At 41.6% G+C, this 18647-nt stretch overlaps 1 protein-coding gene across 1 annotated transcript; it reads left to right on the forward strand.

Moving 5' to 3' along the window:
- The first annotated feature begins 7941 nt into the window (after positions 1-7941).
- On the forward strand, positions 7942-17950 carry ZNF770 (zinc finger protein 770). Its single transcript, XM_070425404.1, has 2 exons — positions 7942-8029; positions 13463-17950. Exon 2 carries the CDS (start codon positions 13519-13521, stop codon positions 15610-15612), a length of 2094 nt encoding a protein of 697 aa, XP_070281505.1. The 5' UTR covers positions 7942-8029; positions 13463-13518; the 3' UTR covers positions 15613-17950.
- Positions 17951-18647: the final 697 nt, after the last annotated feature.

The following is an 18647-nucleotide window of genomic DNA, read 5'->3' on the forward strand; positions in this document are numbered from 1 at the left end:
AAGGACACAGTGCAACTCATTACAGGGCTGATGAAAACTTCCTATTACGCCTGCTTCTTCTGCTGAGGCAGGGTCCCTTGTAGATTCAAACTTGGGACTGCCCATTACGACTCCTAGTGAACACCATGTACCACAAGAAATATAAACACTTTCAGGTAATACATAAAGGAGGATTTTCACACTCCCCTGAAACATTAGAGGGGTAGCTGTCAGGATGTAGACAATAACTAATTAAAAGTTTGCAAGATCCAGAATTAGGAATTTATGTGATCGCCAACTGCAAATGCATCCCCTGGGGTACGCTGGGCAGCTGAATGCTTAACAATACTTGGCAATGTGGTAAATAAATCAGATTTTTGACCATGTAACAGCTGGAAGGGGAAATGAACTTTGCATTTGTGTTAAAAACCTAAGAGGCTTTTGCAACAAAGCAGTCCACATTGCAGTCCGGAAGCCGTTGGGAAAAATCCAGGCTTGTTGGGGAAAGTTGCTATAGGAGGAATTTAAAGCAAAGCATTACAGGAGAAGCTGAGAACTTCCTGTGAAAATCTGAGGTATCCTCTCCATTTCTTGCTGTTAAAGAAGTTATTCAAGGGAAGGAAGACAGAAAAGACTTTGTTCAGGTTTGTAGGTAAAGGCACCAGTCCAGCTGAGTGAAGTGTGCAGCCCTCAGCCAGCCCAGTTCAGAGTTCTAACTACCAAAGTTCCCTGACTAGGGCTAAGTGGCCCCCTCATTTTGGGTCAGAGAGCACCCCAGAAAAAGCCCTGGGCCTTAAACAGGAACCGTGACTACTGAATGTTTATCTAGTTAGGAAGTCAGGCCCTAAACAAGAGATCAGTCATATCTCACATACATGCCCTTGGAATCTAGCAGCCCTCAGAGATGGATTTCAAACCCACAGCATTGCTAAGGGTCAGAGCTGAGAAGAGAAATGCCTTGGTCTGTTCTGGTTCTTCTGAAGATGAGCACTTTTTTGGTAGAGTGTCCCTGTGGGAAGAACTCTATCCTGTCCACCAGAAATTAAGGTCTAGAAACAGGAGAGAGATCACAGTGTCAAGCTCTCCTTACCCCAGAGGCAAAAGAGCTTGGTAGATACCACAACTACACCCTCCCTCCTTCATTGGCCTAGACCAGTGGTCAGCAAACTGAGGCTCGAGAGCCACATGCGGCTCTTTGGCCCCTTGAGTGTGGCTCTTCCTAAGCCTTAGGAGTACTCTAATTAAGTTAATAACAATGTACCTACCTATATAGTTTAAGTTTAAAAAATTTGGCTCTCAAAAGAGATTTCAATCGTTGTAACTGTTGACATTGGCTCTGTTGACTAATGAGTTTGCTGACCACTGGCCTAGACCAGTGGTTCTCAATATTGGCTGCACATTAGAATCACCTGGGAATCTTTTTAAAATCCTGATTTCTAGGCCTCATCCAGAAATCAGGATTTTAAAAAGATTCCCAGGTAATTCTAATGTGCAGCCAATATTGAGAACCACTGGCCTAGACCCTGGTGTTACAGTAGTCAAAGGGCCATTTAGTGAGAGTCCAGAAGTCGACCCTGACTCTATCGGTGAACAAATGTGGTCAAAGCCTTAGGTTAGGAATCCTGCCTGCCATCTGGGTAACTGTGGAACCCTGGTGCTACGCAGTGAGGCAATACATGACGAGTTGATGGGGTGGGTAGGATGCTGCTATGTAACTAGACCCAGAAATCCAATAGGCATTATCCCCAGTGGAGCTTTAGAGAAAACTTCTGGCAATCCTGTAGGAGACTGAGACTAGACGATGACTTGGAGATGGTCCAATTGCCTTAAGTAAAATACAGCTGTACTGTGTTTTACTTTCTGATCCCAACTCCCCACTCCCCACTTCCACCCGCCTCCACTCTGCCTTCAGAGGTTGTGTAGAGAAATATACAAGAGGCTGCAATTATTTTTCTTGAGGAAATATATGCTAGAAATAAGATTTCATTCACCAAAAATCCTCTTAGAAAGGTAGAGCTGTTGTCTTTGTTGGAACATTTCTTTAATAATTGCTTGGGGGTAGAAACTGACACCTGAGGGGTGCAGATTTTAGTGGATTATCTGCTAGAGGCAAGTGGATGCTTTTATTGGTTGCTCCACAGAAGGAGGAGGAAGAGAAAAGAGGAAAGATAGGAGGTGGAATATAAACAGGAAATGTCAGCTCTCTGCCGGGCCGATCACGTGGGGGCCGGGAGAGGCTTTAACAAGCATTAAAACTCAGTTTTAAAATTTTTGCCTTTAAAATATTCCAAAAGGCCTGTGAAAGATGCTTAAAGGGTGGACTCCTTTCAAGTGCATTATTTTGGATGCAATTAGTAGTGGCTCAGTTGCTCCCAAGCCCTACATCCTCTCAGTTGAAGTCCTAACCCCCAGTGACTCCTAAATCTTCAATGAAACATTTTTAACACACACACACACACAGAAATTAACGTGAATGGATGTTTTTCCGGAAACTGATGAAGAAGCTGAGTTCTATACTCAATGTGTTATTTCATAAAAGAAGATAGCCTAGAGCAGTGGTCGGCAAACTGCGGCTCGAGAGCCACATTCGGCTCTTTGGCCCCGTGAGTGTAGCTCTTCCACAAAATACCACGTGTGGGTGCACCTGTATAGTGCGATTGAAACTTTGTGGCCCATGCGCAGAAGTAGGTATTTTGTGGAAGAGCCACACTCAAGAGGCCAAAGAGCCGCATGTGGCTCTCGAGCCGGTTTGCCAACCACTGGCCTAGAGCAGAGGTCCTCAAACTTTTTAAACAGGGGACCAGTTCACTGTCCCTCAGACATTCCACACATGCGCACTGCGGGCCCGGGACGAGTCGGCTGCTAAGCAGGACAGGCAGTGGTGGCAAAAACACCTGGTGGGCTGGATAAATGTTTTCGGCGGGCCGTAGTTTGAGGACCCCTGGCCTAGAGGTTAAGGGCTACCAAGAACAGATACTAGGAGAAAATTGCAAGAACTTACAGGTATCATTAAGACTGTCACAAGCCACAGACTTGGATTTTCATTCAAATTATGTGAGGAGTAGGCAGCCTCAGCTGACAGCATGGCTATTCTAATTTTGCCTCTTCCATTTTATTATCAAGACTAGGGGCCCAGTGCACGAATTTGTGCACCTTGAAAGGAACTGTGGGCTGCGAGGCTATGGTAGGCACAGGGGCAGGTCTCGGCCCATCCTCCACACCCCGTCCAGCCCCTCCTGCCGTGGCCCCCTGTCCCCTGTCTGCCAGCAGCCCTGCTCCTGCCACTGCTGCTCCCACATGCTGACAGCGCAGAGCGATTGGGTCGGCGCCATCAGCAGGTGTGAGGGGTGGCTGCTGCCCCTATCGCCCCTCAGGAGCAGGCAGAAGTGGAGAAGTCCTGAGGGGTGATCGGGGCCGGCAACCACCGCTCACACCCACTGGCAGTGCCAAGATCGGGGCCAGTGCCAGGCACCGGCAGCGGGTGCGAGCGCCAGGTGGGACCACGGCACGCGGGAGCAAAGAATTTTTAGTAACCACCAGAGGCTCACCCCGATGACAGCAAACGGTGCCCCACCTTGGTCTGGCACCCCTGCTCACCTGTTCCACCATCGCACCGTGGCCGATGCCTGCCATGTCCCGCACATGCCCCAGGTGGTCAGTGCACATCATAACAACCAGTTGTTCAGTTATTCGGTTGTTTGGTTGTTCCACTGTTTGGTCTATTTGCATATTAGGGTTTTATACATATAGATTACTTCTGAGTGAGTTTTCTAAGACACAAATCTAAGCATGCCATATCTATCATCAAAATTCTTCAAAGCCCTAGCTTGTTTTGCTCAGTGGATAGAGTGTCAGCCTGTAGACTGAAGGGTCCAGGCTCAATTCCAGCCAAGGGCACATGTATGGGTTGTGGGCTTGATCCCCATTAGGAGACGTGCAGGAGGCAGCTAATCAATGATCCTCTCTCATCATTGATGTTTCTCTCTCTCTCTCTCTCTCTCTCTCTCTCTCTCTCTCCCTCTCCCTCTCCCTTCCTGTCTGAAATCATAAAGATATATATTTTTAAAACATTCTTCAAAAATCTCCCATTGCCTGTTGGATTAAAAGAAAGAAGAAGAAAAAGAAAAAAAAACTTTGCCAGGCATTTAAGGCCTGTCCTAGCTTCTTGCAAAGCACCTGGTGAGCTCTAAATGTGGAGCATGAATGAGCAGGTTTGGATCTCTCTTTACTATTAGATCACAGAGCTTCTGCCTGGCCATGTGGCTCAGTGGTTGAGCATCATCCCATGCTCCAGATCAGAGCACATGCCTGGGTTTCAGCCTTGATCTCCAGTAGGGTTCCTGCAGGAGATAGCCAGCGTGAAGGATGTTGTTCTCTCTCTCTACCTCTCTTTTCCTCTCTCTGAAATCAGTAAAAACATATTTAAAAAATTTTAAGCCCTAACCAGTTTGGCTCAGTGGATAGAGCATCGGCCTGCGGACTCAAGGGTCCCAGGTTCGATTCCGGTCAAGGGCATGTACCTTGGTTGCGGGTACATCCCCAGTGGGGAGTGTGCAGGAGGCAGCTGATTGATGTTTCTCTCTCATCGATGTTTCTGGCTCTCTGTCCCTCTCCCTTCCTCTCTGTAAAAAAATCAATAAAATATATTTTAAAAAAAATTTAAGTCACAGAACTTCTCAGGAAGGTCACCCCTGGCTATCTACTAAAAAACCAATAAGCCCTCAGCCCCAAATTTTCATAGCCCCCTTCTGTGCTTATTTTCTCTTCAGTTCTTATCAGTATGGGAATACTATATATTATACTTTAATTTATTATCTTTCTCCCTCAATAGCCATATAGACATATAAAATATCAACTATAAATATAAAGACAGAGATTTTTAACTTTGCAATTTGTCCACTACTCTATCTCCAATGCCTAGAACAAGAATTGACACATCACAAGTGCTTATTTTATATATAAAGGACAGCTGGATGGGTGGATAGATCATTAAAGCTTCCACTCAAAGATTATCTCTACCTGAAGCTCCCAGGCAGATTTAAATAGTCAGCATCCCCACACCTGTCCCATACATATTTTCTTTTATTATACAGTGGGGCCTTGACTTACGAGTTTAATTCCTTCGAAGACCAAGCTCGTTAAGGAGCTCGTTAACTCAAATTACTCTGTCAACTCAATGCAAAAAAAATCGGTGGAGAGACAGCTGGTATCTCAAAAAATTCGTTAGTTGTAAGTCAAGGCCCCACTGTATTGCACTTCTTTGTCTGCATGCTGCTCTGAGCTGAAAACTGTATTGAAGTCTAGAGCCTCACTGTTTCATCTTTATATACCTAGAAGTGAATCTCTTGTGTTTGATACATGATATATCATTAAATAAATGGATGATTGATTACATTCCTCATTTTAAAGATAGCAAAACAGAGGTTCAGAAAGGGCTAATAACTTACAAGGACACGCACTAACAAGTTGCAGAGATAAGATACTAACCCAAATGTATGCCATGACATTCCTTTACTTTTCCTTGTCACTACTGCCATCTCTCCTATGCAGTGGTTCTCAACCTTCTTAATGCCGTGACCCTTTAATACAGTTCCTCATGTTGTGGTGACCCCCAACCATAAAATTATTTTCGTTGCTACTTCATAACTGTAATTTTGCTACTGTTATGAATCATAATGTAAATATCTGATATGCAGGATGTATTTTCATTGTTCTCGACCCACAGGTTGAGAACCGCTGCGGTCTATAGTGTTCAATCCTGCCTCCACATATTCTATTTATCCATACTATACCCTTTACTAAGTCCATGTTCAAATCTCACCTAATAAAAACTTCCTGATGACTCTTATTCATGATAATTTCTCCCCCTTTTTCCAGAAGCTTCCTGAGATAGCAGTTAAGGTAAGTGGGGAAGGTTATGAGGTAAGGTGTGGCCTTGGAAAATAGCTTATCCATGTCCCATTGGTGTTCCAACTCCATATTCAGGTGCAAAGCCCTATTTATTTTGCAGGTAATGTACCCTCCATTAGTCCCCAACCTCAGGTAATAGTCTCTCATGGTCTGTCTATCTCTCCTAAGAATTTATGTGGCTGGAGGTAGATGCAATTGTTTGCATGGTTTGGCTGAGCTCCTAGGAGAAGCTGTAGAATAGAGCAAGTTTCCAAGGGTTTATTTGAACAAACAGAATCCCACCCTAGGATTAGCACTCAGGGCACCTAAAGCTTTCCCTTCCCTCTCTCCATCTTTGCTTCTATTGGAAGTTGGGGCTTCAACTTTTCCTAAACATGACTTCTCCAAGGATGCTACAAGAGGAGGAAAAGCTCATTTTCTATTAGCCATTTCCTCCTGTAACCACAACAGAAATAGACTTACTTTTCATTGGCCCAACATCTCCCCTTTTAACATTATAAATAACAATTTTTGTTGTCAGTCAGCCTTTAAAAGTAATGCAAAAAGTTACAGTCAAAGAAATGTGCTTGTTACTTGTTCTCATTTCCTCATCAGAGACAGTTACAACCAGAACCTGCACAAATCTACAATAAATTCTTTTCCAATGCCTTTTGTACTCAAAATCTCAGTAGATGTGTAAGCATTATAGCCAGTAGTAATGTGCCATCCTAGTCGGTAACTGTACTACACATTTAAACCTTAGTGGTGTCTACATAAAATATTGATGTAGCTATAATTTTGGAGGCAGTTGTGAATTAAAATTGCAGGTCTGCTGTTAGACTTCCTGTACTCAAATCCACTGCCATCGCGTATCAGCTGTGTGCTGTTAAGTTCCTTAATGTCTGGGTCTCATTTTATTTTTTTATTTTTTAAATATATTTTATTGATTTTTTACAGAGAGGAAGGGAGAGAGATAGAGAGTCAGAAACACCGACGAGAGAGAAACATCGATCAGCTGCCTCCTGCACACCTCCCACTGGGGATGTGCCCGCAACCAAGGTACATGCCCTTGACCAGAATCGAACCTGGGACTCTTCAGTCCACAGGCCGACGCTCTATCCACTGAGCCAAACCGGTATCGGCACATTTTCCTCATTTTAAAATAGGAACCTATCACTTCATAAAATTGTTGTATTTCATATAAAAACAGCAATTAATCAACTTACTACGCACTAGACATTATGTTGAGCACATTCATCTAATTGATAGAGCAATATGAAGACACTAAGACGTTAGGCACAGAGATTTGTACGTGGTGCACAACCAAAATAGGTATAAGGAATGAATGAGGCGCCCAGAAGCCAACAAGATCAGAGGTAGAATCAGGAATGGAGCCCAGTTGTGTCTGATCACAAAGCCTGTCTCGGACCCCTACCCATATCTGACGATGTCAGAGTCTGAGACAGAGCGAGCACAGGGAGCCCCGAGTGGTGTTGTGTTGAGAGGACCAACCCAGAGTGCCCTCAAGGCGGCTCGCCAGTTTCCAGCAGGGCCTTGAGCCCAATGGTCAGGACCACAAGGTTTCCCTAGTTGACACTCAGGGGTGAGATGGAAAAGGCACCCTTCTTGCCCAGGCCGGTTTGGCTCAGTGGATGGAGCCTCGGCCTGCGGACTGAAAGGTTCTGGGTTCCATTCCGGTCAGGGCACATGCCCGTTGGGGGCTCGATCCCCAGTAGGGGGCGTGCAGGAGGCAGCTGATCAATGATTCTCATCATTGATGTTTCTCTCTTTCCCTCTCCCTTCCTCTCTGAAATCAATAAAAAAATATTTTTGAAAAAGGAAATGCACCCTTCTTCACTCCTCAGTTGTCTTCCCACCGAAACTGAGGCGCGGGGCGAGAGGCGCTGGGGTTGGGGGCGCCCCTCTCTCTGAGCACCCTCTCCCCAATGAGACTCGCAGGCCGGCGGAGGCGACGGCGGCCCTATGGTTCCGGGGAGCCTGTTTCCAGCCGGACCACGTCCCTGGCGCTCCCCGGTGCGCGCCTGCGCGCTCTGCCCGCCGCCGCGCCGGCTTTGAGGACCTGCGCTCGGTGCCACGAACGTGTGCCAGCGGCCTTCGCGGCTCCGGGGATGTGTGGCCGCCGGCTCCGTGGCAGCTGCAGGTGCGTGAGGAGGAAGTCAGGAGCCCGGGAGTGAGGTGGAGCGAGCCCCAGGGAGGGTCGGGCCTGCCTCCATTCCCCCAAAGTTCTCAGGGACCCAGAACGGGGGCGCCGCGACCTTAGCTCCTATTCCTTTCCTCTTCGCCGCGCCCCGACCTTGTCTCCCCGGGAGTGGGAATCGCCGAGAGGAAGGCCCAGGGAGAATGCTTTTCCTGCGCTGGGACACAAGGGTCATGCCACATAAGGCATATTTTCCCTGGCTGCGGCCGGAGCAGTGCTCACCCTTGCTTGCCCTTCCTTTCCTGGTGTGGGATTTTGCAATCTCTGCGCTGGGCGGAACCCCTACGTACTTGTTGGTTGTGGGCGATTAGGTTGCCCGCAGCGGTTCTCAACCTGTGGGTCGTGACCCCTTTTGGGGGGGGGGGGGTCGCCTAAGACCATCGGAAAACACATATAATTACATATTATTTTTGTGATTAATCACTATGCTTTGATTATGTTCAATTTGTAACAATGAAATTGGGGGTCACCACAACATGAGGAACTGTATTAAAGGGTCGCGGCATGAGGAAGGTTGAGAACCACTGGATTAGGGCGAGGGCCGGATGTCAGGGTCCCCCGTCCAGGGGTGCTGGGGGAGAGGGAAGTAGGAAGAGGGAAAGGCTGTGGCCAATGTCGCCAGCGATTATGTCCCAAGTGAAAGTTGTCTGAGTTTCTCAGGTGTTTCGTTTCTTTTTTCATTGACTTTTGTGAAGTGCTCACTTCGTTTTAAGGGCGTGAGTGAAGGCTTAGAAAACCAACAGGTTTTTGGCCTTGAAGCAACTTTGGCGTTTTGGAGTTCAGTTTTTACAGCCTTATAACGGAGTGTATCATGCTGTGGTCAGGAGAGTTTTCAGATCGAACCATTGAGGTTTGCTAGTTTATTGTTTATTTTCAGTTTAACATAGGAAAAACTACATAGTTTGGGGGTTGTTTTTTGTTTGTTTGTTTGTTTGTTTTTTACCAAAAGAATTAATTGAGAGCATAGAGAATCAGTTGAAGTAGGATTTGGATCTCTATCAAATTAATATGCACCCCGTATAAGTATGGGGTGGACAGCGTTTGGAGCGTTGGGGATCCCTGAGCTGTCACTTATAAATAGGAGATGAGATCACTGCTCGCCACCAATAGTGCTAACAATATAGGGCCCCTCCTGAGTGGTTTCCCATGTGATTTGGAGATCAGTGACAATAGTACCCAGTCTTAGCCTAGTCACTAGTGGTAGATGATAAACCATAGTCTCTATTTGGCACAGGAGCTGTAGGTACTCAATTCCTTTTATAATCAGAGATGGCAGTTTGTGTGTGGGTCTAGTGTAGGATTTTTTTTTTTTCTTTTAAGGATATTTCATAGATACAAAGAGAAGGAGAAATATACAACAGGAATTGAGGCTCCAGGCCAAAATCCTTTTTGTGATCTTTCAGATCCAAGGATATACAATTGCAAGGCTTTGCCTGGCTAGCCAGGCGGTGGGAGGTGGAAAAATATATTTTCTACTCTGTTTTATGAAACAGACACATGTGCATGGTCAATGCATTGAAGTTTTCTGGAGGGAGTTGCATGTAGGGACTCGCTCTTCTCCTCCTGCTAGCTAGCTGTGCTCATACAGTACTGCATTCCTGGCTCAGATAACTCCACTCTGAGGACCTTGGCTGAGGCACTGCCCAGGTGTCTCCACCATGACCTTATTGGGAGGGAATGGCCTTGACTGATGCACTTCTCTGCATTTTGACTCAGGACCTTCCACTCCTAGTCCTTCCTTCCTCCCTAGTCTGGCCCACAGGTCCATAAAGAGACAGAAGCCTTTTGTTTGGGCCTCTATAGTAAGGTGATTGTGTGCGCTGCATCTACCTGGCTCTCACCTAGTGGCGTACCATTTAGTAGACCACTGGGGAGCCAGTAGTACTTCTTTTAGCTTCTCTCCTGCACTGTCGCAGTAAGGGTCCAAAGGCTTGATCAGTTTGGCTCATTTGTCTTGGTTGACTATGTTAACACCTGTTTGATCGACAGGAATTAAATATATTGCCAAGTTCTTGGTAGTTCACTAGATTCGTGACTGACTTTTAATCCTCATAACTGCTGTTGTGTTAGCAATTAGGGATTTGGAGGTTGTTCACCTGTAATTTCTCTAACTCCATCATGAAAATGCATGTTAATAGCACCAGCAGTTGATTGTTACTTACATGGATATCCGGGTATTTTATAAATTAATACTAGTGGCCTGGTACATAAAATTCGTGCGGGGGTGGGGGGGGGTGGGGGGGGGGGAGTTCCCTCAGCCCAGCCTGCACCCTTTCCAATCAGGGACCCCTTGGGGGATGTCCGACTGCCTGACAGCAGTTGGACATCCCTTTCGCAACCTGGGACCAATGGCTCCTAACCGCTCACCTGCCTGCCTGCCTGATTGCCCTTAACCTCTCTGCCTGCCTGCCTGATCGTCCCTAACTGCCCTCCCCTGCCAGCCTGATCTCGCCCCCAAATGCCTCTGCCTGCCTGATCACCCCTAACTGCCCTCCCCTGCCGGCCTGATCTTGCCCCCAACTGCCCTCCCCTGCCAGCCTGGTTGCCCCCAACTGCCCTCCCCTGTCGGCCTGATCTCGCCCAGTCTCTGTCTCTCTTTGTTTTTCCCAGCAGTCCTCCAGGCCTCCTTGCCTCCCTCTTCCTCTTTGCTGGCTGGGAGGGGAAGGGGCCAGTGGGGGCCGCTCCACCCTCTGCCCACCCTCCCTTCCATTCAGGCCTCTTCAGGCCCAGTCTGTTTTGTTTCCTCATTCTGAGAGAGGCTCCGAGAGTGAGCTGGGAGGGAGGGAAAGAAAGGGAGAAAGGGCTGTGAGCTGGTGGGCGCTGTGTGTGTCTGTGTGTCTGTGCGTGTCTGTGCATGTGTGCAGTTGTAAGTTAGTGTGAGTGCCGGCCCTGCCTCCCCCGTCCCCATCTCCACTGCCACAAGTTCCCATCCACCAGAGCCTGCTGCACGTGCAGCCTGGGGGTTAGGTAGAGCCTCTGGTCGTTGTGGATGTGACGGACTCACCCTTTTTTATATATTAGGATAAGTGGCTTGCAATCAGTTTATTTTATTTTGCATAAATCTCTGTGGGATATTTTATTTGGCCTCTAATTAGATTTTTGATAACTATTTTGGGATTATATTGGCAAACCAGACACTGTTGTCTTCCTTATACTAGTAATCCTGTCTCATCCTATAGGCCTTCATCTTACTTAATAGATAACTTAGTCACTTTGAATAAAGTAATTGATTTGTTGTGGGTTCCTCTGTCTAGTGTTGTGTGAAGAAGTATGCCAGGAACAGCTTTCACAAACTTTTTTACCTCTTCCTACAGAAGTTTCACAAAACAGTATTTATCCTTGCTGTATGTTATGCCAGCGATTTTCAACCTTTTTCATCTCATGGTACACATAAACTAATTACTGAAATTCTGCGGCACACCAAAAAATATATTTTTTGTCAATCTTACAAAACAAATAGGTATAATTTTGATTCATTCACACTGGATGATTATTGTTGTGTAGGCTGTTGTCATTTTTTAATTTGACGATCTAAGGGAAAAGAGGTCAGTTCTGACTAGTCAGATATTGCATGTTTTTTAAATTTTTGCAGCACACCAGGCTGCTGTGGCACACCAGTTGAAAATCACCATGTTATACAATCTGATATTTTCAACTCTGTTTTATGAAACAAAAATGCTGATCATGATCCACTGAACTGATTTCACAATCCATTATTGTATACTGACATGCAGTTTGAAAAACACTGTGATAAAGCAACTGTTAGAAGATATTTGCTCAACAAATGAATTATGATTTTTTTTCCCTTCTGATTCGGATTGCTGAAGAGAACCACACTGGGTGTGTTTGTGGTTTTGTGGTTAATGTGCCTTTAAGGTGTCTTCTAGGAGAGGACAGTAAATAGCAAATAGTATATATGTTGGATTTGGATAAATCAACTGACAAAAGAACCCTGAGTTTCTGGTAAACCTGTTATCTCTCTGATCTCAACTAGAAGATAACAACATTAGAATGAGAGAGCTAGAACAATTTTTTTGTTTTGTTTTGTAAATCTCTGGCTCCCTTATTTAAAGAGAATGCAGTAGTAGAAGAAGGATGAGAAGAAAATTGGCTTTTCTCATTAAAGAGGGGAAGATAGAGTGTAAGATGGTTGTGAAAGTGCCTTTTCTATGTGTCCTACAGAGGTATATTAGAAGAAAAGTTGTATCTTTATATTAACTCTGAAAACAAAATGATCCTTTTATTATATTGCCTAAAAAGTGAATCACAATCAACTTTCAATTACTTTTAACCATAGATAGGTATATATGTAACCAGTTTGTGGACTTCCTTGCCTCTGTACTTGTCTTTTGGGGATTCTATAATGAAGTGGAAAGGATAAATAAAAAGAACTGTAAATTTAATTAGTGTTTTTATATCTTAGTTAGAAACCCTAGAAATGACATTAAGTAGATAAGGATAAAGTTTTAAAATTTGATCAGTTTTGAGCTAAATGATACCTTAACATTTATATCGCTTCAGTTTTTCAACATGTTCAGATGCATCAGGAGGCATTTTTCTGATTTAGAGATAAGGAATCTGTATTTCCTTCTTCCTGGCACCAAGATCATACGGTGGCAAATCCAAGACTAGAACCCAGGTTTTCTGGGACATTTTCTCCCAGTTGACATGTTGTCTTTTTTTGGTCCAAAGAAGAAGTAATTGAGAGTAAATAGTGTTAATGATGAAATCTAACTTTGACAAATGAAATATTCCATTCTCAAATCATGTCCATAGTATGCTATAATTGAATGCAAATACATCTTATTTTTAGTATTATATTTTCATTCTTACACTTAAATTTTTTAAAGTGATAAAGCAACTAAATATTGACAAATCAGTTTAGTCTCATCTTAATGTATCATCTTTTTAAAAATATATTTTTATTGATTTGAGAGAGGAAGGGAGAAGGAGAGAGAGATAGAAACATCTATGATGAGAGAGAATCATTGATCGGCTGCTTCCTGCATGCCCCACACTGGGGATCAAGCCTGCAACCAGGCATATGCCCTAATCAGGAATCAAACCATGACCTCCTGGTTCATAGGTCAATGTTCAACCACTGAGCCATGCCAGCAGGGCAGTGTATCATCTTAATTAGAAATATAGCTTGAAATTATATTGTTATTTAAATATTTCTTTTAAAGACTTATCACTTCTCTATATGTGTGAAATTAGTTTTATGATTCTAAAGTATTCATCCAAAATAGTTATTTTAAACACAAGAAAAGTCTTCCCCTTATCCTAAATGTCTTTAGCCAAAGGACAATTTATAATTATTTTTTTCATATGAATAAATAATTTTTAAATTAATACATTTTTATTTTTTATTTTTAGACATCTGTGGAGAGTAATAATACTATGGAGCTCATCCGAATGTATCACTGAAGAATATGATGGCTGAAAACAATTTAAAAATGCTAAAAATTGAACAGTGTGTAGTAGCCAACAAGCTACCTAGAAACAGGCCATATATTTGCAATATTTGCTTCAAGCACTTTGAAACACCATCAAAATTAGCTAGGCATTATCTCATTCACACTGGCCAGAAGCCATTTGAATGTGATGTGTGTCATAAAACATTTAGGCAACTAGTTCACCTGGAGAGACATCAACTAACTCATAATCTGCCTTTTAAATGTAGTATTTGTCAACGCCACTTTAAAAATCTGAAGACGTTCGTGAAGCACCAACACCTTCACAATGAAACCTACCAGAATGATGTTAAACAGGTTAGAAGATTGTTGGAGGCCAAGCAAGAAAAGCCAGTGTATGGAATGTATCCTACTTTTACCTCAGAGGAGCGATGGGCCTTACACCCCTCTACTAAGTCTGATCCTACCTACAGCCCTGCAAAGAAAAGGAAGAATATTCACGCATGTACAATCTGCGGCAAGATGTTCCCGTCACAATCAAAACTCGATAGGCATGCACTTATTCATACTGGTCAGAGGCCTTTTAAATGTGTCCTGTGCAGTAAATCTTTCCGACAGTCGACTCATTTAAAGATCCACCAACTCACACATTCAGAAGAAAGACCTTTTCAATGTTGTTTCTGTCAAAAAGGATTTAAGATTCAAAGCAAACTTCTGAAGCATAAACAAATCCATACCAGGAATAAGACTTTTCAGACTCTTTCATTAAAAAAGAAGAATCCAGAGTCATGCCCCCTACCTAATAAATTAAATCCAAAGCAGGATGGTTTTGAAAATGGTGATATAGGTGAATCCGAGGAGAATAATCAACTTGATGTCCATTCTATTTATATTGTTCCTTTTCAGTGTCCAGAGTGTGAAGAATGTTTTGAGTCAGAGAAGATTCTCAATGGACACAAGTGTTTTCCTGCCAGAAGTGGCAAAATTCCAAGCAGTTTCAAAAGAAGCCTCAACTATAAAACTATTGTTAAAAAGATCTTGGCCAAGCTTAAACATGTCGGGAATAAGAAATTAGATAATTTTAGATCTGACAAAAAATCATTTAAAAACGGTTTCTTGAAAAAATGTGATCTTATTTCTGGTGAGCAGAGCCCCGAACAAACCCAGAGAACACTTATGGGTTCTCTTGGCAAACATGGAACATATAAGACAGTTGGCAATAAAAGGAAGAAAACATTGATGTTGCCATCTTCTTGGCAAAAGCACTACCAGAGCCAAAATATGGGGAAAAACTTGAAAGGTATCCTTACAACAGAAAACATGTTAATTATGGAAAATTCAGTGAATAATAAGGACATACCTATCAATGGTTCATCAGGTGAGGAATTTTTTGGTAACTGTAAAGTGCTTCAATGTGGTTTTTCAGTTCCAAGCGAAAACATGCATACTGGACATAAGATGTGTCCTTGTGACAAATGTGAGAAAGTATTTCCTTCTGTATCCAAACTACAAAGACACTATTTAATTCATACTGGACAGAGGCCTTTTGGTTGTAATGTTTGTGGGAAATCTTTTAGACAGTCAGCTCACTTAAAAAGACATAAATTAACTCATATTGAAAAGATTCCTTACAGACGATCTCTTTGCCAAGTAGAATTTGACAATTTGAGCAAACTTTTCACTCTTCCGGGTGATAATGTTAACTATAATGCTTCCCAACAATGCCAGACTCCTAGTTTTCAAAAATGTGAGGTCTTGGAGTCAGATCAAATATCAGAAATAAAAGTTAAGGCAGAATCAGAGGATTTCATTCTTGATGCCCACTATAGGAGCAGGCAGCCCTATCTCTCTAATTCCCTTCTGGAATCAGAGCAGAGCCATCATAGTCATTGTAGTTATTCAGGACATCCTGAGAGGAATGATGGCCTTCTTTACCAATGCAGTGTTTGTTCTAAAAGTTTTAGATCTCCATCTAAACTGGAGAGACACTATCTAATTCATGCAGGACAGAAGCCATTCGAATGCTCAGTTTGTGGCAAAACATTCAGACAGGCCCCTCACTGGAAGAGACATCAACTTACTCATTTTAAGGAACAACCACAGAAAAACTAGTGTTAAATTCGGTTATATAACTGACAGAGCCACTAACTTATGGTCTCTTTGGTGATCTTGTTCTCTAAGCCTGTATAATTTAAAATATATTTTCATCAGAAGGCCTGCATAAGGTTGAATGATTTTACAGGCAGTTGCCTGTCCACAGTAAGGTAAGGTACATAGAAAATTAAAACAATGCTTTAGGAACAGCCATATTTTTAGGGGGAAGAACATGATTTGATGGCATAAAGTAAGCATCTGTCTTATTGTAATACATCTTTGGCTTTATTGAAGTGTTGTAAATCTATGATGCAGTACAAACAATTCAGCCCCATTTGCTTTTTAAAGGAATTATTCCTTGAGACATGCCATCTCCTTTTAGAAATAGTCAAAAATGGAGGCAAAAATTGGTTTTTGGCTGCAGCAAATAGCTCCATGATACTTCATTTATTTTACATTTCACATGAGAGCACAATTTTGTTCACCTGTGGCTCAAATTCCATTGCAAAATTTTTGTTGTTGTAAGTTTAAAAAATAAAAAGACAATAAAAGCCAAAATGGATGAGAAAATAGCATTATTTTCACTGGTTTTTTCCAAGCTGTTTAGTCTTAGGATTCTGTGGTAGCTTCACCTCCTTTTTCACAGGTGATTATAATCACTTTTTGCCCAATCTGCTGTTGTCTTTCCCAAAATAATTTAAAAGTAGCAGAGAGATTAGGATGCACCTCCATACATTAACATGTTTGTTTATCAGGGATATTGTCCAAGTGCCACAGTCGTTTGCTAACATGTATGCAATGTTATCTTTTCAGAGGAATAAATGTAATTTGTCTGTTGGCTTATTCATGAATGACAGCAGTAGTTAATTTTTACATCTCAGTAAAACTTTCTTTTAATACCTCGTTGAGTGATCCTATGATTTAAATCTATCTGTTTGATCAAAAATCAATGATTTGGTCTAGTTATGGTTTTTATTCATAAGATCCTAATGCAAAATAATGTTATTTTGATCCTTAGTAAATTGTTATTTTAATTATTAAGGTAATTATTCTTGTATAAGAATAAGATGCTTATAGAATTGAGGGTATCATTCTTCTAAACAGTACTGTCATGATTTGGGAGATATTTCATCTTAAACTATAAAAGACTGATAATCACAAATTGCCCCTCATACTTACCATTTTTAATAAAATCTTTAAGAATAACATTTCCTAGCAATAAGAAAAAAAATAACCATTATCTTTCTAAGGTGAAAAGAACAGGTGGTTATTTATTCTAGCACACTTAAATACAGTGACAAGCCCTCTATTGAGAACGAATAAATGAACAATTGTAAGTTTTGAATTTACTCTGTGAATTGTCTGTGTGTGAAAGAGAGGGGTTAGACTGTTTACATGTTTTACAAGTGAATTTTGAGAAACTCGGGCTTAATTTAAAGACACAAAACAGTACAGATAAAATTCCAAATGATATACAAATGTGCAGGAGGGTCATGTTTTAAAGAATAAGTTCTCTGGTTTCCTTAAGGTACGTTCTTCCAGTGCAAGCATGATGGTTTATAGAAGTTGCTTTAGGCAAAACTTCAAGAACACATCTGTAACATTAAAGCAAGTAATAACTAGTTCATACTTTCTAAGAATAAAGAAAGGTTCAAGATGTTTTTTCCCCTTAATATGTCTGAAATCGTGTATTTTTGGATTTTTCTAAGCTGCTAATATAATTTTATTTGAAGTAAATGTCTCATATACTTCTTTCCCAGCCCAAACAGGGAGAGTCCTTAAGAGTGTTGTATGATTATTAGACTTTGTGTGCCTAAGTGATAGTATATTTTTTTTGGCCTATGCCTTTTTAAACTGTTTCATATTGAAAGTTGAAATATTGTAAAAAATTTTGTCAAAGATGTACTGTAGTGCTATTTGAAGTACCTGTAACAAAATACTTATTTACCTTTACTATCACTGCAAGCTTCTTGTGGAAACTATATAGGAGTGAAAATAAACTATATACATCCATGAAAAGATTAAACATTCGATATTAAATGATGAGTTGCTGCATGCCAGAGTGGTTAGTGTTACTGAGTCAATTACTTTGGTTTTCTGAAAAATAAACTTTATAAATATCTTTAAAGAGAATTAGAAGAATTTTTCCTTTGGATGATTCCAGGCTGTAGCATGATTATTTACAGAAGTAATTTGATTGGCTTAGTTAGTGGAATTATTGTTTCTTGTTTTGTACTGCAATAGGTTCTACAATTTTAGGACACAATGTGTATGTGTTGAAGAAAAGTAGGTGGTGGTTAAGAGTCTTGAAAAATTCAAATTTCAGAATATTTTAAAAATAAAGTTTCAAATTACACAGTTTGGACTTTTTTTTAAAGGGAAAAATTACATAATGCTGGATCAAGGTACTAATTACTACATACTTTCCTAGGCCCACTCCGATCCACCTTCTATACTGAACTTCCTAACATGGGTATTTAAGCATTTACTTTTTTGTTCATGTTACAATTCATTGATAGCTTCTTTTCATGTACAAAAGGATGTGCTAACTCCATTTCATGTCACATGATTTACCTGCCTACCCATTTAGCCTCCTCTTTGGCCTTCCTCTCCAGATTTGTACTAAAGAAATAGAGAATTAGTTCCTCCAATGCATAGTGTCCTTGTTATTTTTCCTGCCTCTATCTCATTTACTTAGTATTAATTTAAATTAGATACAGACATACTCTTCAAAGACGAAATTTAGTTGAGCCAGGTTTTATTCTTTTTTCTTCCATGATTATGAGAAAAAACTCAAGTGTTCAAAACTGACTTGTAGAAAACAGATTTCAATGTACAGGTTTATGTAAGATAACCAATTAGAATTACAGACATTTTAGCAACAGTCTTTGAAGTCTGGTTATCTTGTAAGAATCCTTTGTTAGAAATAACATTTGCAAGGACTGTTTTATGATGCACAATATTTGCTTTTCAGAAGCTTTAGGGAAAGGTAACATTTAATTCCTATCTTGAGATTTCTCCTATTGTCAAAAGGGCTTAGAATTTCAGGTTTA

This window comes from Myotis yumanensis, unplaced genomic scaffold, assembly GCF_028538775.1.
Source record: "Myotis yumanensis isolate MYYU_CA2020_CCGP unplaced genomic scaffold, mMyoYum1.0.hap1 SCAF_1, whole genome shotgun sequence".
NCBI lineage: Eukaryota > Metazoa > Chordata > Mammalia > Chiroptera > Vespertilionidae > Myotis > Myotis yumanensis.

What these genes read in the sequence shown, in the direction of transcription:
- ZNF770 (XM_070425404.1), top strand. Translation starts at nt 13,519, where the DNA reads ATGATGGCTGAAAACAATTTAAAAATGCTAAAAATTGAACAGTGTGTA.